Below are 25,486 nucleotides of genomic sequence, written 5' to 3'. Positions count from 1 at the left end.
TTTCTAATACATAAATAATTTTGGTTTTATAACCGTTAAAAATACTCAGACTTTTAGGCCGAGAAAACTACAACAGAGGGACTCAAGGGCCGACCATAGAGGCTCCTTCTATTCATAACCCTTCAGCAATGACTGCCACAGCGCTGTACCTAAACCTGTGAGGTTGTTTGTTTTTGCTGTGATGGGGAGGCACCTGCACAGGCAGCTGCACGCCACCAGACGCCTAACACTGCCGAGCTGCTCCCAGGCGACACAGTTCGCAGGTAAATAAGTGCAAAAGGAAGTCCGCCCCAAAACAAACACTCAGCAACTTTGTAAGTAAATAAACTTAAAAGAAACATGTCAGCATTTGATCCGAGCAGACATATTTTTGGAAAAAGATATTTCAAGGCTGCTGCTAGACAGGATCTAAAATAGAAGTTAGAGCAACCATTATTATCATTATTGTATAATATAATGCATGTGTCTGCACTGACTGTAAGAGGACATCTTGAGTTGGATAGAACGTAAGGGAATTCAAGCATATCAATTCATTAATTCTTTTATAAATTGACACCAAAGTACAACATGGACTTTTTTCCCTGGATATACAGTGTCCCATATTGGTTGTGCTTGGGTGCAGTTGACTTTAATGTACAAATGTTCACATCTGGTCTGATGGTGTGTGGATAAGCAGAAATGTCCATAATGGTACTAGACACTCTCTACAGTTGTGAGAGCTGTGCTGGGTCACCTGCACTATGGTTCTGAATGGGTTGAAGTCAAATCGATGCATTTTTTTGTGTGTGTATTTTTCTTTACATGAGTTTATTTTTGTTTTGCAGTTCAAAACAATAAAACACCATACCACTGGTAATTTGAAGATACAACAAGCAAAAGCTTCAGTGTTTTAAACCTGTCTGATAGATACACATTGTGGTTGAATACATTCAGGAAGCCATGCATTGAGAGATGCACTATCTACAAACTGGGTTTTAAACAAATTGAATTCCTGCCCAAAGAAGGACTAATGAATTAGTTCATCAAAGTGTTGCTGTTGTTTGAACTTCACTCGAAAGACAATCTTCACCAAACTTAATTAATTTAGTGAATACAACTCTTTTTTCTACAATACAGATACGCTTTCTTTTATTTATTTATTTTTTGGGAGGAAGGTCGCTGGTTTACTCTGTTTTTGGCTGTGTGCCAGGCTCTGCCAGGTATTGTGATGTTGAGGGAAGGACTTTCAATTATGCAACATGTGTTTTTGTGTTATTATCTTTCCCCAGCAGCCCGGACAGGAACAGATACATTTCCCAAACTCATTAAGAATTCAAAGGCCAAGAAAGTTCTGGAAAAAGTCTCCTGTCGAAAGTCTAAAATCTGTGCCTTTTTGAACACAAGAAACACACTCCTCAACACCCCGCCTTTCCTATCTACTCTATAGCATCTCAGTGCAGTGGTCCTCAATCAGGTGTGCAGACTCACCAGGCGCGATCCCCACCCACTCTTCAGTTTGGGCATGATTGACACATGCTGTGGCTCCACTCCTCCTATTGCTCTCAGATAGCAAGTGAGGAGGGAGAGAGCATTGCAATAGGCTGAAGACAAAGTAAACAACAGACAAGGGATTTGGAACAGCAGGAAGCGGTACAAGGGTTAGACCTGAATTACAACAATGTGTTCCAGTAGATGAATAATCACTACATATCTATATGACATCTTAACCACTTATGACCAAAGTTTCAATCCTAGGCAAGATTGAACTTTTAATTTTTTCATTTACATTCTGCATGTTTCTTGACCCAAAACACATGCTGCTGTTTTGTTTTGTCTTTTCCTTTTTTTTTTCCAATCCTTTTGGACACTTTTTTGATATGGAAAAGGACAGTTTTATTCTATTATGATTATCTATTCATTTAAAAAAAAGAAAATCAGAGCATGTGCATCATGAAACGTGCATAACAGTTATATTGGAGGAGGAACCTCCACTTCTGCAGTAAATTTACGAATCTTCATCGCAATGTTACATGGCTCCCCTGAGGCCTGAAATCTCTAGTTTCCAACACAAAAGAAAGCAAGTCTTTATCACTTTCTGTTCCAAAGTTATCAAGAATCTGCAGTGTTCTAAATGGCGGGAGTATTGGGTAGGATTGAAAGATATATTGTTATCATATCGATATCGTGATATGAACATTATAAATATTCAAATCAAAAAGCAAGATATAAACGACATAGATTTTCATCAATAAAACTGCACTCTTTTGTATTATGATTTCATTTTTCTGAAAAATGCTTAGTTTTCACCTAACCCATAGTTATATCGTATCGGATCGATATGAAGATATCTGGTATGAATATCGAGATATGAAATTTTGTCCATATCGTTCAGCCCTAGTATTGGGTTCAAAAAAGTTCGCACCCCCTCCAGCAGATGGCGCTCTAGGCGGCCGCCTGGGTCGCCTATGCCTAGGACTGGCCCTGTTCAGCGGTAGAGGTACTCAAGATTTTTAAAAGGTTTAAAAGGTAGAGATTAATTACTGCTTTGAATGAACTGTATTGAACAATTTTGGAAGATTAAACTTCTGAAAGTTTAATAGTAAAAGTTATGTCAGTGTACTGAGTCTTTTAAGTCTAGAATATGAGGCATGCGCATTCAGTTTCCTTTCTAAGCATAGCGGACTGCAAAAACATGTCAGAGAATAGTGTTAGCCTGACTCAATCTATCACATGTTAGTTAAGCACCCATTTTTAGCTCCCTTGTTAGTCGACCGAGCTGACAGCTGTCTCCCTCTCATTTGAAAAACAAATTTGATGAACTCCCAACTTTCGCTCATTGTCAACCCATTCGGCTGTTAGAAAATTACCCTCAGAGAAAACTTTTCAAATTCCTGCTCTTGTTCTTTGCCGTCGCAAGCCTTGTTTCTCCTCTCTTGCTAGATCCTTTTCTTGCGTTCCATCTTCCCCCCCCCCCCCCCAAATTCTTGCATGTAAGTCCTATCAACCCGCCCACTGCTCTGTCTCATCCAGCGCACTCTTCCATCCCACAGTTTCCTCTCAAACTGACGCACTTTTGAGATCCCTCTGCGCCTCTCCTACCTGTGTCCCACTAGACAGTCTGCGCTTCTTATGTAACTCCACATTCAAGTCTATATAGGTGTCTTCTGCGCGACGCTCTTCCTCCAAAGTCTCACCGTCTTTCCCCCATTCCCTGCCTTAAGTCGCTGTGGTTTGTTAAACGCTACATCATCAAGAGTAAACTGTAATGCCGGGATTGTGAAAAATGGAAAATAAATCATCTTTGGTGCCAGCTTTTTTTTTTTTTTTTTGCACTTGAGAGAACTTCATTATGACACTCTGAAAAGTGTTTCAAACCATGAAGTAATTTGGTCCAATTTGAGGTTTTGTAAATACAGCTAAGTTGTTTGCACGCATAAGTAGACACTCGACAAGCGGATGGACAGGTAGGCAGTGCATCCACCTCACGCACGTTCATTCATTTTTCATAGATTCTCCCCACATGAGAATAACACCACAGTTTGACAATAAGTGGTTAAAGGATCTTCTTCTGTGTGTAATCCCATAGAGGGGAAACACTCTTTTTTTCTTTTGCAGAAACCTTTCGTCAGATGTGTCACCCACACCTTAAAGTAGGCGGCCATTTTCTGCCTTTTGATGAGAGGAATATGTGTATGATTCATGAGAAAGGTCTGTTATTGTGTCATCCTATTCTCCTGGCGTTTATTAATAAAAAAAAAGCACACCCCATGAGATTCTGATTCAGTAGTTTTAAGCTGTAATTCTTAAATCCAATTTTGGCTGGACTGGGGAAATGCCAGCAACTGAGAGGGGAGTGCTCTTTGGGCCTTCGCATTTTGAAGCACATTTTCAAAACAACACTGAACCTGGTCCCACTGAAGAACTGTGCATTATGAGAGCATTGACTGAAGCTGATTAGAGGCGCAATAGATATTTACAGTCTAAAATGCAAAATGTAAGACAATAAAAATGTAACATTTTAATCGTATGAGTGGAATTGACTTTGATGGGAAAAAAAACATGAGACAGTGAACTCACATTGATATGCTATTTTAAGTAGTAGTACTAATTACATGTACAAGCTATTCTTCACTGGTTCTTAATTAATAGAGATTCTGAAGACTATTTTTGCCGTCTTTATACTCTTCTCCTTATTGCTAGTGCACCAATGGGGCTCTCTCATTCAGCAGTGCGTTGCGTGTGTGCGACAGTGTTGTTGTACTGTCGCCATGTTAGCAGTCAATCACACTCCTCACACTCAGGGCTGGCAGTTGTCACTCACCCTTATACATGAGGGTGGCTTTCAAAACTGCTTCAAAACAGGTAACTCGAGTCTCCAGTATTAAATACATTGACGTTAAATGACTGCCTTTGGCCGTTCATAAGATCAGTGTGTTACTATTGAGCTTAACCCTGACCTGGAGGCTTGCTTACAGTCAAAAGCAGCCATAAATCTAAATAAAAGTCCATTTTGTTTTCCTGTCACACTGATAAACTCAGTTATGATTCCATCTGCATGCTGTAAATGCCAGCTTTATTATCTGCTGTTCTCCACACCTGCTACCAGTAGCTTTTATTAAGTAAAGTCCCCGGTGCCAAAAAGGCAGCGTTTATGCAAATGCCTTCATTTTTATATTATTCCAAAGGATAAGAAAGTGTTTATTGACTGATTTAGTATATTATGTGCGCACTAACCAGAAAATACAAAGAGATAAATTTGATCATAACTTTTTAAATCTGTGTTTTAAACTCTGAAGCCTGCACTCCATTGTGAATAATTTATAGTTAAACACAACAAAACATGTCTGATGCTGCAAGAAAACCGACGCTGCATGTGATGAAAAAAGTCCAAACTTATTAAATACATTTTTCAAAAGCCACGCTTTATGTATTAACATGCACTGTCCCGACCAAATAAACCAATAAATAAATTATTGATTCCTAACTTTCCTAACATATTTTAGCATTTTTAGCAAATTCTTCAAAAAAAGTTCATAGGCACATTTCACAACTTGCAGGGTCAGTTTTCATGGTTACTGTCACAGAAAACAAACAAAAAAACTACCTACAAGTTCATGTCATTGACACAAATGCAATAATTAGATGCACAATGTTTTTTTTTTCCTCACAAAAATGTTTGAGTTTACAAAATACTTAAGGAGGACAAAACAATTTTTGCTCCATTACGGGCAAAAAAAAAAAGAAAAGCAAAATTAGGAAAACATTGACACTACTTTGTTAATATGGTTTTCTCAGTATTAAAATAGCTTAGTATTTGTGTCTTCTTACTATTTCATAGGAAAGTCTATAAAATATTTAAACAGTATCTAAAATTTCACGATTTACCTCCAGATTAAGGCTTCATTAATGGCTTTAACTTTAATTCTGTGATCATAATGAGTTACTAAATTAGGAGTCCACTTCGGGGCATGGCAACAGACTCAAAGTGGACACCTAACTCTGGTTACGCTGGACATTGGGATTTTGTATATTCATATAAAATTCCAAGGTCCAGCGTTATCATGCCATAAAAACATTTTGGCATGCCAACACAATGTATTCACTAAAGTCCATTCATATTATCAACGTTTATGCAAGGTGTACGAAGAACCACCGCCTGAAACAGCATTTATCGATCTGGATTTGGGCGTACGGTGCGCTCAAGCCCTACGCCAGGTAAGAAGGTGGTGTACGTACTGTAGACCACCTATCCAACATTCAACGTACTGTCCAACATTCAACAAACGTCAAAACAAACGGCCATTGAATGAAATTTTGATATAATCTGAAATGCTCTCACAACAAATGAGATTACTATACTGTAGCATTATGTAGGGTTGTCCAGACCAGTTACAAATCCTCTTCTGGATCATCTAAAGCTGTCTTTTTAAACACATTTTATTTTAGATCTGTACAGAATCAGCCTCCTGTGACCCCTGTTTTTTAGACGTTGTTCAGTGACAGACTAATCACCAGCACCACTCTGTGTGATCCAATATCCTCGTTCTCCCCTGCTCTAAAGCGGTTGGTCCCCGTTTCTTTCTTCTGCAGCCCTCCCATATCCTACTTCCACGCTGGACGACTCATTATGCAGACCGACGATGCCTCTGTTTCTCTTATCACTCTGCACTGGAGTATTTATTACTGTCGCTCTCCCTGACGTCCTGGCTCCTGCTCCCCCCCCCCCCTCGCCTTTATATCCCGGCTAATGGCGCACACACCGACACCACCAGAAAAAGCCACAGCGACTACACCTCTTGTTCGGACACAAGACAACACTTAAGGTGAAATATTACACGTTACTCAACATGGAGGAGATGACATTTTTGAGAGTATTTAAACAGGCTGCCTGACTACAGATCATAATGTATGTTCAGTGGAGAATAAGAAGTGAAAGACTGTTTTTATATTCACTTAGTCCTGCCACAATTGTAAGCTGGAGTTTCACAGGTGACCCTCAGGTGACGAATGGTGTCAGAGCCAGGGGAGAAGGAAGAGGATCAAGATGAAGATGAGGAGCGAGAGAAGGTGGCGGGAGTGGAGGGAGCTTCACAGAAGGGAGAGGGAAGTGGAGGGGCTGACCAGTGCAGGACACCACGCTCTGAAGCCCGAACAAAACCAGGAGGTGGTGCACCAATTCAGAGGAGCACTGAAGGCGGATAGCCAGGTTTACTCCTGGTGCTCCGGTTTCCCTGACCCCCAAAAACATGCTGGACAGTGGTGGTGCGCAAAGTTACAGCAGCTCAGGAGGACTAAACCTAACATCTTAGCTACGTAATTTAGCTTTACAATTGTATCGATTGATTGTTTATTCTGAGTTCAATGTACATTACACATATCTATTTTTTACATCAACATGTACAGCTTTTACGACATTTTGACATGCATTCTTGACATTACACATTGCTTCCTTATATACATACAGTAATACTGCACTTAAATTCGAAAAAGAGTGGGAAGGAGTATAACTTGTGCGTTCCCACCCCTGTGAGTATCATAATTTCATTTATGTGGTTGGAGCCAGTAGCAGGACAATGCACAACAACCTGATTTCAACAATCAGCACAGTGATCCCAGCCAATCCCAGCTGCAGCAGCAACGCACCAAAACCGCCGAGCCAGTGACACACGAATTTCCCTCAACGAGTGACCGGACACTACGTTCAGTCAGTACGACCACAAATACAATTTGTTGGTCTGAAAAGTCTGATTCGTTTCTTCCCTTTTTTGTCTTTAGTTTTCTTCTTTTTTGTAACATTATTCCAGTAATGCACGTTGGCTTGTAGTATTCAACCAATTATGGGTACAGCACAACAACCTCACTACATCACTGGCACACCACCACTCCCAGGACCAGGCACAATCATCACACGACTGGCCACACCCTGCCATCATCCACCGCCACACCACCAGCTCCTTCAGTGGTCGCTTCCTTTCACGAAAAGGAAACAACTTTACTTAAGTGCTTTATTTGTATAATGACAAATAAAGCACTTACTTAGGTACTTACTATTATAATATAGACAAGTACTGTACAACTGCAGGAGCATCCGTTTTCTAATTATCAAACGTCTTACTTCACCCTCGCTCGCAGTAACTTTTAGTCACGCAAGGTTCAGATGGAGGATTACAAAGGGGCTGTCAAGGGCAGGCATGTAGCAAACCGCTCTTAAGACACATGTCAAATACAGACAGGGCGACGACAGTGCAAGGTGAATATGTTAACACACAGAATTAGCTTCTTATTCTTCTTATTTCTACAGTGATGAAAACGTACATATATATTTTTTCTCCACTTGCTTTACGCAAGGCACATAACCATAAGTGTTTCTATTTTGACTCCTGATAAACTTGCAATAAATCAAACTGTCTGCACATTAATTCCGGAGGCTGCAGATGAACTTCCCGTCTATTTTCTCCAGGGAATGGTCTGAATCCAGTGACACTGCATTTGTGTGTGGCAGCCTGCCCAAATGCATAAAAAGCCACTCATTAATTCACATATGACATACAGTACGAGAACATCTGTCCTTTAAGTATAAGACGCAACCCAGTGTACCCAGTGAACCGTGCAGCTTGGACACAATATTGACGATTTCTCCGTCCTCTTGCTTCTTGTTTTCCATGTAATTCTTTCAATTCTGCACAGCAATCCGTTTCCTGTTTTATCTCTGACCCAAAGCAATTAACTAGCATTATGTTAGAGCCATGCTTCACACTGGCACACATCAACCGTAGTGACTCTGCAGCAGCCAGGCAGCAAATTCATTGGCCTCATGTTGGCATTTTTACTGCATACTGTTTTTCAACCTCATTTAGACCGAGCCTCATCCTCTGCTTAGCTCTTAAAAAGCTTCGTCTGGTACAAAAGCAATGACAATACAACTCTGTGATGGATACTGCGACTGCTTTTTATCTGGTATCCGTGATCTACATACACTTTTTTTCCTTTCCTTTCGCAGTGACTCGTTGCTAAATTGGCTTAAAACATTCTGTCTGGCATTTTGTGACAAGGAAATGTGGACAAAATTGACTGGACAAAAAAATAAAAGCCTCAACAGTCAATCGGATTCGAAATTGCCTGTGATAGTTATGAATGTAGAAGACATGTTATTAAACTGCAATAGGCCTATTCTAGAAAAAGCTACTTTTGAAAGTGCACATTACTATAAGGGCTAAAGTTGTTGGCAGTCATTGTTCAGTTGCGAGCATTTAAAAACTTTGTGACCGTCTACCACGATAATAAGCGATGGAGCTTTACAAAACACCTTTCAACAAAGCTCTTTACATTATTCATTGTTTTTTTTTCACATTGGTGGTGAAAAGCTTTGAGCAGCCATAGCTTCCACACAGCTGGCTAACAGAAAACGTGGCTCTGATCTTGAACATGCTACACATTCACGCAGGCTAAATGAGGTTTAGAGTCTTGCCCAAGGACACGGTGACAGTATGCACTATTTGAAACTGTGTTGTAGCCATCTGGTTATACACAGCACAAGTTGAGAGGATGATGGACTGAATTTCAGTTTATTTTGGTTGATTGTTGAATTAAAGCTGCAATATCAAGCTTTTGTAACCACTTTATACTCCTTAGTCTTGATATTTTTTGTAGAAAAAAACAAAATAACATATGCCCCTAAATATTATGCTTATTTTTGATGATATGATATAGCTGTGGTATCTTCTTTCTTTCATACAGTGACCAGAGTAGGGGTGTACCAATCCGCTTTTTTGAGCTCCCGATCCGATATTTTGGCACTTCATGCTGGCCGATACTGATCTGATACTGATCCGATACAGTCTTTTTGTATTATTATATTTTCATATAATATATATCGTTATATATTATATCATGTATGCCAGAGGTTTTGGCTTTAGCTTTGAATTTTAAATTAGAACGTCTTTATAAGCTGGTGTTAGCGGCAGCTTAGCGATAGTAGCCTAGCTTAGCGATAGCATGAAGGCCGTGAATCTGCAGTCCTGGATCTGCAGCGGTAAACCTGCAGGCTGGAGCCGCTGCAGACCCAGGACCACAGATTCACGACCGTCTTTTGTATCGGACCCGATCCAGTCACCAAATCCGATCCGATCCTCTCAAAATGCCCGGATCGGCTACCGATACCGATAGTGAATATCGGATCGGCACATCCAAGTTTCTAACCGATATTTGCCTGAGCTAACATGCTAATCCATGCGAGGGAGATAGTTGGCCACGGACAGAACAAGTTTGGTGAAGGTGTCTAGTCTATAAAACACAAACAAACATTATGGAAATTACCTGATTATTACCGGAAGGAAATTACTGGAAGTGGGAGCCTGACTAGTCTGAAATATTAAGGATGACTGAAACGTGCATAAACTAAACACAACGCCACTCCAGGTATGTTTTTGATGAGGCTGACATTATAACATGGTTAAAAACTCAAGAGACCGTTCAAAATCAATTCAATTCTCAAAAAAACAGAATCTAATTGAACCAAAGCACAAATCAAGTGTGAGATAAACCTGTAAAGGCATGTCATGTAAAACACTGACTACCCATTGAGTATGGCTGTTGCTCATGGGTACAAACAGAACAACTCGCCCCACTCCCCGGGTGTGCGTCTGTGTAACGTATCGCGGCAGCTCGTGTTGCATGGACAGATAAAGATGCGTCCCTCTTCCACCAGGATGTTGAGCGACTAATCACTAGATGACTACTTTAATTAATTAGCCCAGTGTCGCACTCACATGATAAATACTAATTAGGCGACACGGAGGGGGCACTGCGGAGCGAGGGAGACGGGATTATGAAAAATGAGCAGGATAGAAGATGCGAATGACAAAGACGCTCAGTGAGTAGCAGATGGAGCATAGACGTGTAGGGCTGAATGAGATGGATCATGTTTGCACTTTCAAACTTCACATCCGAAGATCTCCTTTTTGGAGCATGCTTTTGCTTTGATAATGTTTTACAACCTATAAACTATACACGGAGAAAACAAGTTATGCGAAACTCCAAGTGGGAGTGAAGCTGTGTAATGACGCTAAAAACAAAAGTTGTCAGCTGCGAAGCAAGACATGCTTGATTGTGGAGGCAATTTGAGCAGGGAAATGATAAGAGGCCGGAATCACACGTAGGAGCGAGGGTTTAGAGCTCTTGAGACAGATTTGTAGGATTACTCAAACATGCTTGAGCGAAACAAAATGTGTATACAGTATGTGTTTGTCATGAGGGAGAAGAGTACAAGATCAAAAGATAGCAACAAAAAAAAGAGCCTTTAAAGTTACCCCCCAAAGTTGATTTCTCATGAACTTCTTTCGCTTGAGGTTCACCATTGGTTACTTGCAGAGGATGAATCAACCTCACGGTCTGCAGTGTTTCCACACGCTTTACCCGGCCCAATCATCCTGCTACGCACAAATCGGCTTTAAGAATGCAATGTTTTCTTGGTGCCTCATATAGATGTACTGCGGAACTATAGGGCTTGGAATGAACATTTGCCTTTCTAAAGAAAAAAACAACATGAACTAGCCCATAAAGTGTGGTGTGTTGCCAATTTCAAACTGAAGGAGGATTTAGAGGAATAGAAAGAAAGGCAGGAAATAGCAAAGAGGCCGGAGGCAATGTGAATTCTTTGTCTTGCCTCTCAGAGGTACATAATAACCATTTAGAATGTAAACTAATGTGTTACCCCCAAAGCAATGGGGCTATCAATAGTATCAAAGACTCTCAATCATTTATCTATTTATTTTCTTAATCATTATTACTGTAAAGTGCAACAATATAAGTATATGTATAGTATGTTTGTAGCTTTGTAGTGAGCTTTCATAGTATTAAGTCAACTTTGTGTCACATTATAGTATATATATAGTTTGCATATTTGGAGATTATGTCTATAAAGGCCAGCGTACAAATACATAGAATAGGAAAAGAAGATAAAGCAACTAAGCAAAAGGGAATATAGAATTTCTGTATTAATAACAGCGTATTCGTCAGTGCTAATTTGCAAGGCTAATGTTCTCTAGTGAGTTCAATGGAGAGATTAGCCAGGCAAATTAGCACTGATAAATGACTAAACATGAGGCATGGTGGTCAATCATGGAGCCAGCCCTGTATTTGTACCATACACCAACAACAGATCACATCTGCTGCAAATGAGATCTCTGTTCAAGTTCACTGGCTCACAGACCCCCGCTAATGTTGATAATAATTAACATAGATTTCAACTGGAACGTGCGCATTCAGTCATAAATATTCGTTGACTATGCTACTATATTGTTCCAATTTATAAACTAACCATTAAACAAGCACAACCTCTAGTTCACATAAAGCCTTCGCTGTCCTAACGTTATCATCAGGACCAGAATCATTACCCCCAATATACAGTAATTCAATGACTGTATCAAGGATCAAACACCCAGGAGTGCTGCGGCCCTTTCTAATAAACCCCCCAAAGTCTTTATACAATGCTAGCATTGATGCATCATACTTGTTGAGCACAAGAACAAGGATGTAGAAAGCTGTGCAAAGCCTTAAAGCAGTACTAAGTAACTCATGCCCCTAGAGGCCATATGCACCACTGTAGGTGTTGTGTTTACTCATTAACTGTCCGTAAGAGTAAATACTACGCTGGCAAAAAAAAAAATACAAAGGGAAAGAGGGATATTGTACATCCAATTACATAATGGAGAACATTTTTGTCACTCAAACTTGGCTGTAAATACTGTTTAAGTGGCGCGAGCCCGCAGTTAGCATCTCTACGTTAGCCTATTAGCTTCTTCTTCGTGATTCCATTAGTGTGTATTGGTGCTTCGGGTCAGAGCAGGGAAAGCTGCAATTGTGGTTTTCTGGCCAGAGACACCATTGGGAGATGACCCCCTCATCATCCCATTAACACGTGTATTACCGCCAGAAGGACTACAAAAAGGATTTATTAAGGTAAACAAGTTACTTAGTGCTGTTTTAATCTACTACAACTAGAAACTACAATAGAAATAGGGAACTGTACGCAGGAATTGTTACACAGATTTAATAGATACAAAAAAATTAAAATGTCAGTGTCAGTAGTATAAGTATAGGTAAGGTACGGCAAAATGTAATATATTTTCTAAAGGGAACAAAACACAAGAAATAGTCAATAAAAAACAATGAGCATTCACAAATGAATAAGTGTCAGCCAACACTCCGGTAGAGTCCAGATAAGTTGTGCATCATGAGAGCTTTGTATAGCTTTTTACAAAGTTTGAATTGCTTTTTAATGGTGTTCTGAGAAAAACAAAGCTACATTATGAGCTCATATTCTGTTGTTAAAAGCATAGTTAAGTAAATCTCTAATATGCCATGTGTACTTGTACAGACGTAAATCAGTAAAAAGTGACTATGATGCTTCCATTACTGTGCATAAGTTAAACAGCTCCTGCGGGTTGCAATAACCGAGACACAAATAAAAATGTAATCATAATCACAGTATGTCCTTCCTCGTCAGCGGATGGATAATTCACAGTTAAACAATTTTCATCAAGCTGGCGCCCAGTGGTTCAGGCACAAACATAGACACGCTGGAAGGAAATGGCATCATTCCCAGCCCAGGGCCTGTGGTGTGGGGAACCCAGCAGAGCTCACTGAATAGGATAGGGTACTATACCTGTAAGTGCAAGTGAAGTTGACAGAGAATTAAAACTAGTATGGAGCTGAAGAAAATGTTTTGTCAAATATGGGCCTGTGGTTATTTTAGACTTGTATCTTAAAATGAAACAAAGCTCTGGTCAAATTAAACTGCAAAAAATATTCTCAAAAGTGTCAAAGTAATTTCAAAGATGTTTTGCTCAACATTTTCCTTTTTGCATCTGACAAGTGCCGTACCAAAGTACCAATGACCATAATCCAATTTTGTTCTCACGAGTTAAAAATTACAGACACTTTTAAAAGATGGGGCAACTTTACTCCAAAGATTTTATACCAAAAGTCATATTGTGCATTGTTCATTAATGAAACATTTGGTGACATATGCAGTAAATGGTCACGTTTATATAGCGCCTTTAGGCACAAAGCGCTTTACATCAAGAAACCACTCACCCATTCACACTTTCATTCATACGCCAGTGCACAGACACTGAAGGCAAGGCGGGTGAAGTCTCTTGCCCAAGGACACAACGACAGTGTGCACCGCAGGATTCAAACCTACCGAACACAAGACAACCCGCTCTACCATCTGCGCCACTGTCGCCACTGTCACGGCAGTTAGCCGAACAGTCTAATGCTACAAGCAAACGTTTATGAAGATAAGATGGTGGTTTTCTTAGCAGACAGACACCAGGGATTACATCTGAGCTATTGCTCCTGTCTGGTGTCCAAAATGTTGTCCATGTGAACATACGACAATTTACCAGCAGTATGGATTAAGTCATCCATTACGTTTAGTGTCCCAACCATTTTCAGTTTGAAAAACGCTGGCAACAGCATATCGTCCGAGAATTAATTTCTTGAACGATTATACTGTAAAACATGTGGCTGAGTGCCCCAACACCTCCTATTGTAAATATTGGGACATCTACAATAAGAACATCTGTAGCTTTTTCAAAGTGGCTCCCAGAATAATAAAGCAGACAATACGTTTTCATGAGCTTGGGTCCCAGGCCAAGAGAATAAAAATGTTACACGAGTCCCTGGGCGGAAAGCAACGGAAAGGCAATTCCTCTCTGTTAGCAATAATATCCCCTTTCGCTTGTTGGAATAAAACGTATCCCTTAAGCACTTTTTATAACTCCTGGGGTAACTTGGAGGTAAATGCTCATGTATATAAAAAATACACATACGCAGCTTGGAGCAAAAGAACTGGTGCATTCCCCCAGTCCTATAAAGAGAAGTGCTATCCAACAAAGAGCAATGGCAATGACCATAAAAGCGACGGGGCCATTTGCATTTCAAGTATCCCCAAATCAACTTTGGCTAGCCTGACTCAACGAGAAATTGGGGCATAAAAGGGAAGAAACTAAATTTGTATTAACCTGAAAAGGGCTCGTGCCAAAAAAATGATCAATGTCTTTGTGGGGGTTCCAAGCCCACATAGCTGTAAAAAAAAAAAAGTAATGTTAAAATGGCATGCTGATTTGTCCTTGTAAAGCACGTCTACCAATTCATTTCAATGCAGTAACACCTTTTGTCGCAACTGAGTATCTTGTGAAATCAGCAATTTGTGAGAATGAAAATAACCAGACATCCTGTGCAATCTGCTTCCCATTAACAGCATTTTAATCTACGCACAGCCCCAGATTTAGGTGTTGATGAGATGAGATTTGAGTTGCCATGACGGTGAAATTGCAGCCCAAAACGTGTAAATGCATATCAATTCAAACATGTGAAGAATGGATGTGTGCGATTGATTTAGTTGGGGTTGGGGCCACACAGCTAACCATTTAAATTAAACTTCTTCCCTCTGTTGAAATCAAGAAATCGGGCAAATATTCAACGCAATGGGGGCCATTTCAATTGTTTTAATTAAACACTGGCTTATAATCGCTTTTGATTACCTCAGCAACTTGTAAAAATGACTGAATGGAAACTCAATCGTCAGGGGAAGTGTCGGTTTGCATCTTATTCTTTGGTTTAAGCGCCCTCTGCAGGTAGCAAGGAGAAATGCCTGGATGTTTGAGGGGGATAAACAAGCCATCATTTTAAGTCAACAACATAGTCTTACTAACAAGTCAATGGCGCTGTAATAAACACAGTTTGAGAAGAACTGCTCATGAGTTTGGTGATGTTTTGTTGAGGACATTTCTGTTTGCTGATGTCTTACATAACACCATCAGAAGTACACATTAAAGCAGAAGAATAAACAAATTGAACAGCATTGCTTAAGCTATGTTTTGACAAGGTAACATTCTAACATGGTAAAAGTGTGTTGATTTTGCAAGTCCCATATAAGTAGAAATTAACCAGAAAGAACAGGCAACTTTCAAAATACTTCAAATTCTGCTCCAGCTCCTACTCAAAGACACATTAATTATATTTTGTCCGATAACGTCAATCAGTTTGCAAAACTAACAAACAACCAAATCCCCCAGTCTGTCTTCACCTACTTCACGTCTCAGCGGGTATATATTTTTCCTCGCCCTCAGCGCCCAAACCACACCAACATGGCTGCTATCCTGAGCTTGATGCCTGTCACCTTTGTGTATTCAACCCCTTTCAGGAGCCAGCAATGCAAATAACACCCTCATGAATATGCATGAAACATTTGAGAACGAGAGAGAGCGAGAAAGAGAGGAAGGAGGACGGAGGTAGGCGGTGACAGGGAAATTGAAGGGTTGGGAGAAGCCAAAGGTGGGAGAGAGAAAGAGCGGTGTGCAGACAGACTGATAGCGCGGGCAGGCTTAAGAGGATAAACACAAGAGGAGCAGTGTGTGGGTGAAAGAGGAAGGAGACAGGTGATCAGTGTCAGACACAGTTAACTAGATACGTCCCCTCAACAATGATTCTCACTGACCTCTCCAGGGAACAGCAATGAAAAAGGCTGGTAATGACACGGGCACATCTGCACATTCAAAAGTACTCCTTCTGGAACTGTGAGGAGTCAGACTTTTTACCTTTTCTTACAAGAATGGACGGAAAAGACGGGGCTGACAGGCAATCTGAGGAAGTGGCTTCGAGAAATATTTGAAAGTGTACTTTTCTGAGGACTTGCAGCTTAGTAACTATTTCGTAATCTGGTGATCTTTCTACATGCATCATAATTACTATTCAACACATACATACTGCAAGTACAATAGATTCTGTAGGAAAAGCTAAAGAAAGTGTCTGGGGAGAGGAAACTCTTCCAGATTAAACAGATGCCATCACTCCTTGGCCTTGTTTACTCCCACACAATAATGAAACTTGTAGTACATTGAAAATGGCTTAGTGTGATTACTGGAGAAAACAAATGGGATGTTTCTGGGAAATAAAACATTGGAACAAACAAATAAAAACCATTCTTACAAAATTGTTGTTGTTAAAAATACGCCAACCCCAACCATCAGTGATGATTGACAATAGACTATTTCTGATATGTGCATGACAGCCAGGAGACTTAGAATCAAACATTTTGTAAGCGCGCTTTTGTTTCTGACATTAGCTGACAGGATTACATGTTTTACACAGCATTTGATGATCGCTAAACTTGATAACGCAGAGACGTGTTCTGAGGTTATTTTTGTTCCACCACAGGCACCTGCTCTTCAGACAAAACTCTTTATCTCGCCATGTCTTCACCTTGTGCTGTATCCGTGAATGGCCTGTCCCCCACTGCTCAGACCTGAGGTATGCATTACACTCAATAGACTCTCTAACAGTAGCGGCACAGCACACGGCAACAACACATCTTCCCTCTGAGGCACCATTCTTCACAGTAGGAATCTGAGCGCATGCTTCAATAGCCTGCAAAAATACTCTCACTTACCTTAAGACTATCTTGTCAGATGAGCAAATTAAATGAACAGAAAGGGTAGCAAACTAGATTACACTTTGGCATGGTTCGGTGGTTACTTGTCTTTGTATTACAACCACCGCTATCAAAACTTAACAGGTTTTAGGTTATCTATTTAAATTACGGATGCACCAATCCCATATTGGTATGAGATATCGAAGCCAATACTGGAAAAAATACAATATCGGGTATCAGCTACAAATATCCGATACTGAACCAATACCAGCACCATAAAACACAACTTTTATCACCTAAATCTAAGTAAATATAGGCATGCTGTATGTCATTTTTAAGCTAAGAACTCAAGAATTCAATCACTGATTTAGTTTTAACCTCCACAAATGTATTCTTAATCGCCGCCCCAAATGCGGCGCTAGCAATAACATGCTAAAGCTAGTAGGTGCATGCTAATGCTAACGAAAACTAATCAAGGCTGGATCAGAAGCTATGATAGAAATATCTAAATTAGCCTAATACAATAAAACCACTGCCGAAGCCAAGTGTTTGTATCATTATTATAAGAAATAACTAATCTAACATATTTGTAATGATCAGATCACTTCATGTGAGTTGTTTATATTAATGTAACCTAAAGCCTGTCATTTACCCAAGGATCATTAGTGTAGAAAAGTCCAGTGATCCTTGTTTAATGTTTATCATTAGTTTATGAATAGATATAATTGATAATTGATCTATAACATCATGTCAATAAAATATGACTTTATTGATCTTAAAATGGAGAAAAGAGTCAATTAAATTTTTCACTCAGATAAAACCACTTTTAAGAAAGTGCTTTGGTATCGGTAAATATCGGATATCGACAAATACTCAAACCCCAGTATCGGTATCAGAAAGCTGGATCACACTGGTACCTTTTACTGGAAACCTGCATGACTTTTGAACAAAGCTTTATTTTATCAGTTTTCATTTTGAATAGCTGCTTCTTGAGTTTTTAAATGTACATCCTTAATTGAGAACATACAACATATGAATGAATTACTGTTTGATTCATTCATTTGGCAGATCCTTTCAAGGTAATGAATGTGATGAATTATTTCTTTCAGTAATATAAAACTATATACGTATATGCTTCAAAATGTAAAGAAAAGATGCACCACCTAAGAACAAGAACACACTGTTTTATGACATTATTTAGAGTGCCACTTGAGCAGTCAGAATCAGATGGAACAATTACCGGTCACCTGGATACACAAACACAAGGAACAGCACAATGAGCAGACATCCTCACGTATAAAAGGTGCATTAAAACCACATTGTCAAAGATATGGATGTAATTGCATTTTTATTCATAAATGATGGGAAAGTAAAGCAGAAATTATGTTTCATTGTTGCTGGAAAATAAAAGCCGCAATGTACACGGTAAGTAATGAAAAGTAATGGATCTCTGCCTTTGTCAAGGTTTCATAAAACGTTTCTGTCTTTAATGCACTTTCTGCAGCGAGGCCGCCACATTGCTGATACCAAGCTTAAGTATATGGAACTATAAAAACATTCACAAAGTTGGCACATGTAATACAAACAAAGTCTAAAAGCCAAGATCGTTTCTGTTGGAAAAAGATGGATATGGGGAAACGGATCTTATTGATACAGTGCATATCAGCAGCATAAATAAAAAATAATCACTGAAGTTGATACACTGAAGAATGATAGAAGCTCAAAACACATAGCATTCGCACATCAACTTCTCCAGAATTCTCAATTTTATAAACTGCCCATTTCATTCTCTATCATTTTCTATGATAATGGTTTGCACAAGTGTAGAGACACGGTGACAGTGACAGTAAAGTTACATTTCACTGCCAGAGTCGTCCTCTGCTGACTGCTACAGCAATCTCATCACTAATTGACATCGGTGTAAAGTTGTGTCAGACTCCATACATAGTGACAGGAGATATGGGAGAGCAGCCAGGTCCAATTTAGGAAATGCATGTTTAATTGACTGTAACATCTAGAAGACAGAGCTTCACTTACAGTGTGTACTGATGGGATTTAGGCTTTTTAAATTCACTTGCTTGAGCTTTTAAAGTGGAACAAAACACTAAACTAACTTGCTGACCCTTCTTTACCAAATCAGTCCCAAAGGTAAACTGGTGAAGACCCTCATAACAGAGTGGCCTCAGACCTGGAGTGGAAATTGGTTCATTTCATCAACTGCTCCAGCACCTTACTGCTCCAAAAACGCTTTTAAATAAGACACAATTAAAGAAAAATAGACAACAACTGCAATGCCAATGTTTTTTTTGGCCAAAAGGTTTTTTGTGATACCTGCTCTGCTGCTTCTTGGGGTTTATTCAGTGTGAAATTCAGAGCTGTTCAAGAAATCAAATTTGGTCATGAACGTCACATACTCCTTAGCCGTCCTCCCTGCGTGTCTCTCCATCTCGCGAACAGTTTATCATAATCACATCAGCCCCAAGTGATGGAACACACTTAAGGGGTATTAGTACACACACACATCGGATCTCACACAGCTTTGACATCCACTTAAGGATTATTACATGTCTAACGGTGCCTCCAACATGGGAGATTATCCACCAGACTGTGCATCAGGGCAGGGGCCAAGAGCTGCAGGGAGGGACGACCACACACACTTTTCATATTGGACACACAAGCAAGGGTTTTTAGTTTCTTCGTTTGTTTGTTTCAAACTCGCAAATAGAAAAAAAAATTCAATGAATTTACATGCGATCTGAAGGTGGAGAAGGGAGGAAAGAAAATGTCATCTCATTGTGTGTGGTGCTTGAACACAAATCACAGCAAAGGTATTGTCAAAATGGGTATAAGTATAAGTATGTAAGAGCTGTTATTACATATTACTGACTAATTAGCCAATGATAATTTAAAGTATGGAACAGAAATAACTACTTCGGGAACTTTATTGCAAATTTTAGTGACACATCATCCTCTGTGCTTTCACTACCTCAACAACTGCAGCTAATTTTTTGTCCCTTCGGGCTGTACTTGTTTGCCAGTTGCCCACATGTTCAGTCAGTGTGAGCAATTGGACTAATAAATAGATAACTATATACTGTATCATAATGTGTTATCACTGAGAGATTAAAAAGGCAGTTGTATAGGTAGGAAGCTTTAAAACTTCAAACTTAGCATCTGCTGTCTTTGTTAAAATAATTGTAAGTGTTGTATGTTGTAGATGGTCAAAATATGAGTTTTACATTTCCTGGTATTTTTCACTTCTAGACCCCCACCTTAACCAAGCGCATTTCCTCCAGTTTGGCTTTACCCAAATCTAAAAGCTTCTTGACTGGAGCTCACAGCCTATAAATGTTCATTTGAAAGCTAAGACCTACAAAACTTTTTTTATCGCTTTTTTATGTTTTTTTGTTGTCGTGTTTTTGTCGCTCTTTTGTTCCTCCTTTATTGCTTTTTTGTTGTGTTTTCATCACTAATTTTTTCAAGAAGTTTTTAGATTTGGGTAAAGCCAAACTGGAGAAAATGGACTCTGTTCAGGTGGAGGTTAAGAGGTTAAGAGATGAAGTACCAGCCCCACTTTTGATTGCTGTCGGACATGGGAGAACTGGGTCCTGGCTCACCTTTGGAGGAACTATTTCTGCTCCAACCCTGGGAGTAGTTCTTTCTAGTCAGACCATGGAACTCTACATGCAAGTACATTGGAAACGTTGCAACTATCGCCTGCAGTTATCCTTGAATATTTATTAAAAATGCACATACCAGCTGTTAATTTCAAATCAGTTGGGCTCACCCACTTTAATCTTCACTTTGTGAAACTCCACACAGTGGTTAGTGCTCGTGCCTCACAGCTCGAAGGTCCCGGGTTAGATTCCCACCTGGACGGGGCCTTTCTGTGTGGAGTTTGCATGTTCTCCGTGTCTGCGTAGGTTAGTGGTAGGTTAAAAAAACATGTGCAATAGGTTAATCCTCCAGCCAGGTGTTTCTGACCACCAGCCTGGCTCCACATCATGGAGATGGGTCCCCTAGTGCCGGCCCAAGCTGGCAGCTCACTGCTCCTACAGTTTGCCCCATGCGACACTGAGGATGGGTCAAATGCAGAGAACCAATTTCTCTACAGAGATTTCTCTACAGAGATTAATCCAGTATAACTTAACTTAACTTATATATTTTTTTGTAAACTTTTGCCAAGTCTGATTAGTCCTGCTGATCCTGTGCACTGCAAAGGAGCATAGGGGATTCCAGGGACTGGAGGGTTTCAGGGACTGTCTCCAAGAGCTCCTTGGTGTGAAAACATCTAGTTACTAGCCTTATTTATTTCCTTTAAATATTTTTCTTTAAAGGCACACTGTGTAACATTTTGGATATGACACATACTCCTAATGACCAGCCACACAGAAATGAATGGATTTGGATGAGGATCTGACCTATTTAAATCTCATATTTGGCTGCCTTTAATCGATATCTTCTCCATGGCGACAAGCTAGGCGTCCCCACTCCCAGTACGAGTCAGGTTCTTAGCAGAGGTGAGCCGCTCACAGCACTGAAGACAAAGATTTGGTCCCACTATCTTCGCAAACAGCGCAATTAACCAAATATTTGGTCAAAAATGTGCAATGCTAATGTAAAAATGTATATCAGCTTAATTTAAATTAGAGCTAACAGCAGCTACACATTGCAGAATTTTGACTATTTTCTAGCAAAACAATGTCTGTGTGGTCCTCGTGTACAGTAGCCGGCAAAAAAAGGGCAGTTATGTGTTTTATTTCGGTGCAAAAGTTAGCACGTTTTGAGCACGGTCTCCCTGTGAACAGGCTGGGCTGTTCTTAGGATACAATGATGCATTTGCACATCTGTCACATTTGTCAGCCCTGAATCCTTGAAGTCAGTGGCATGATGAGGCAGAGATGGGATGCAGATGTGCATTCTTACAGCAGATCACGGGGTTGGAAACTTATTTTCAGCCAGCAGAGCAGTAAACAAAATATACAATTATATCACCGCCTTTGTTGGGAAGCGTAGGTGACCTCTCGCGTCACATCGGAATTAAATGAGAGGGATTTTGGTTCCTGTGTTTGTGAAAATCAGTCAAGTTATTTTTTTTTTTGGCTTTCATTTGGCAGTCTCCTCTAAGAGACTCCTCCTGCTTCTCATTCTCTGTGGTTTCTTCTCTTCTGCTTGCAATGAATATTCATGAAGGTGTTATTTGCATTACTGGCTCCTGAAAGAGGCTGGGTACACAAAGGTGACAGCCATCAACCTCTGGAGGCGGCAGTGTTCGGAGATGAGAGCAGTAAGCAAAGATGAAAGAAGGAAATAGAGAGATAGGAGTGGTGCATTGGGACAGAAGGAAGAAAGCCAAACAACAAGTGAAGCGCAGGTGGTAAAGCAACACAATGCAGCATTCGGACCTAAAATATATTGTTGACAATCATTGTGGTTGTATGAAAAGCTCCTTCTCCAAATATTTAACAGTTATCTGTAAAAAGGTCTGTCCTATACATGCCAAGAATATAGATACACAACAGTGGTTTTCAAACTGCTGACATCAAGCATCACCTAAGAAGCAGTGGGTTCCCAAGTGCCACAAGGTCTAATGTTGGTCTGAAGTAGGTCTAAATTTGTATATTTTATCAGCAGACGCTCTAACAAAAAATGAGGACAAAATAAATCAGTTTCCAAACCAAACTAAACTCTAGACGTCTAGACCGGTCTGCAGACGCGCCTGCACCTGAAACAGGCCATGCATCACCACACACATCATAAAAGAAATCAATATTGAGGATGTAATGACAGCGAGTTATGATAGAGTTTGGCACTGAGATCCTTACCTCTGCAACTATACTATACTATACCGCTCATTTACTCTATCTATATACTGTATATCTTTACGACATATATCTGCCAAGTATAATTTATCTAGACGTTGGCATCATGTTTTTCATAGCTATTCTTACAAGTCATTTATCTTGCTCTATCAATCTGTACCATTATTATGCTATTCTTCGCTGAACTAAAAATCATCTTAGCTTTATTTAAATGCACACTGGTTAGAAAAACCTAGTTTTACTTTGAAACATGGCACACCTGACCTTTTTCATTCATATAAATGTCTAAACCACTGGATTCTCCATCAACCAGAGAGGTGCACTGTGAGAGGTGCGCTGTGATTGCACAAAACTAATGTGCCGTTGCTTTCAAGCGTGTGCGCTCCCACCTGAGGGTGAACTGCTCCACTGTCGAATCCGTCTTCATGAAGACTCCGAATGACACCGTCTTGCCAAGCCTTACGGGACTGGGTGGCACCAGAACCTCCACATTCTCATCCAGCCTCAATCTGTCTCCTTTAGCTGAGACGGGGCCGACTGTCATCGCCACCGAGCCAACCTTTTGCATGTCCTGAAGCCCTCCTTCCACCAGAGGGCTCCACTGTCCCCCCAGGCCCAATCCCAGGCCCCCAAGAGGCCCCACATTGGGACTTTTCCACGGCTCGTTAACGATGGAAGGGCATTCAGGACCCACGCCATCTGCTGGTATGATGGAGTAGTAAATGTCCAGGGAGGGTAAGGAGACTTCGGGAGGTCTTCTTCGCACTTGCGGAGGTGTGAACCAAGCTGGGGGGATCTCCAGACGCACCACGCAGATGCCAGATGGTCCCAGCAGCCGGCAGCCAGCAGATGGCGCTGTGTCGCTGTGATCACGGATCGCTACAGCACGCACGCATGGGAGGAGGTTCAGGGGGAGGGGGTCAGGCTCGTCCCAGCGCCGCCCGACCAGGTAGAATAGGACCTGGCACAGAGGAAACAAACAATGAGAGCGCTATACTTTGTCCTGTGAAAGCGTTTGAAGATCTACAGGTGCCACCTGGTAAATATACAAGAAGTAAGCGAGAACTCTTAGACGCTCTACCAAGTACACCACTGTCGCCCAGGCTGCATGTTTTTTCTTTCATGATGAACACTCCACCATAGTAGGTGGCACTGTGCAGATGTCAATGGCCCTTACTCACAGCAAGGAAGAACATTTGTCCCGGTCCTGTTGCCAAACTAGTGAGGAATTCGGGATGTTCTTGTTTTTGAAGCTGCAGGGTTATTATTCATACATTTATAAATTGCTTTGCACTTTCTGCTAAATGTACTAAAAAAAAAAAATAACAACCAAGTTTTCACTTCAGTAATAATTTGACTGAGCACTTTTATTGTGGTTACTTGACCAGCAGTATCTCAAGCAATGGATGTTTACCTCATATCAAAGTTATGTGTGCTTTCAAAATACCTGTATCCATGGCCGCGCGGACCCCACTCTGGACACAACGATGTGACCTTTGACTCTCCAGTTGAGAGTCACCTGATTGGCCCCCAGGCTGAGATGAGGCGGGGTCCCCTGCAGCAGCTCCACTGGGATTGGCTGCTCGGCGCTCAGGTTGGCGTAGCTGCAGTTGACGGCGGGCATGGAGTGGGGCGCGCTCACACCGGCCTCCAGCTGGTGCAGGAAGAAGGGCTCGGTGCGCGACGAGAGGCTGCCGTTCCTCATCACTTCCTGGTTGGCTTCACGCAGGAAGAAGGCAGAGTCGGCTCCGCTCAGCTGGCACTGTGCCGGGAGGTAGGTGGGCAGGGAGGAGGAAAAGCGCGGCTGTAGAGAGTCTTGTGCTGCTCCCGGACCCCCTCCTGGTGCTGCTGCCCCGCTCTCAGACACTGCACAAGAGGGAGAACAGAGGTAATGATATGTAAAGACTGATTCATTTTCCTAGATTTATCAGTTATTGCGCAGCCTTTTTGCTTTGTCACTAACAATACACATTTCACAAACATGACCGTATACAGAATTTCTTCATTGTGACAATCACAGAATCAACGTTACTTGGTTACTAGTATTACTAATATTAACTAATATTTCAAATTACAGTATCTGCTGCATTCATGTTGGTGAATTTGAATAATTTGACACTGTAATAACTAGGGCTGTCACGATAATTACTATATTGACTTATCGTTCAACAAATAACACATACATTTTTGGGCTCGATATTTATCGTTCATTTACTAGCATTCCACCCCTATTTTTTCTTCATAAAACTTTGATTTCTAACTGAAGCAAATTAAGTTAAATTATACATTATATTTCATGTTTATTGCACCTTGTGTGGTATTTTAGGATATGATTATGCACTTTTAGAACAAAGGTTTACTGCCATTTTTATGCCGGAGAGTTGACAGTATCTAGTATCTATAGAGTCAATAATATCGTTTATCGCGATACTTTCTTGCCTCAATAAATCGAACTTCAAATTTTTTATCATGACAAGGAACCACGTGGTGAATTTGATCACTTTAACACCCAAAAAGAGCAACAAAGACATGCTGGAAAAGCAACAACAACAATACAAAAAAGGGGCAAAAACACATGACAAAAGAGTGATGAAAAAGCAAGGAAAAAAACAAGAGTGTCAAAAAGTCGACGAAAATGCAATGAACAAGTGAAGAAAACAGGACAAAAAACTCGACAATGCGAGAAAGTTTTGTAGGTCTCAGCTTTCATACGAGGCGTTACACTGGCCTGTAGGTTGTAAGCTCT

The 25,486-nt window shown here is 40.5% G+C and overlaps 1 protein-coding gene across 1 annotated transcript in view; it reads right to left on the bottom strand.

Moving 5' to 3' along the window:
• LOC306962074 (transmembrane protein 132D) overlaps positions 1-25,486 on the bottom strand; it is a 224,595-nt gene that overhangs the window by 123,789 nt on the left and 75,320 nt on the right. Inside the window, exons 2-3 of the mRNA XM_079555116.1 lie at positions 24,188-24,606; positions 23,130-23,701 (exon numbers count right to left, since the gene is read on the bottom strand). Of these exons, the coding sequence (XP_079411242.1) occupies positions 23,130-23,701; positions 24,188-24,606 (991 nt within the window). The remainder of the gene's footprint in view (positions 1-23,129; positions 23,702-24,187; positions 24,607-25,486) is intronic.

Source organism: Gobius niger, assembly GCF_951799975.1.
Source record: "Gobius niger genome assembly, chromosome: 1".
In the NCBI taxonomy this organism is placed as follows: domain Eukaryota; kingdom Metazoa; phylum Chordata; class Actinopteri; order Gobiiformes; family Gobiidae; genus Gobius; species Gobius niger.
Note: the sequence above shows the minus strand (reverse complement) of the source record. Positions and strands in the feature narration are given on the sequence as shown.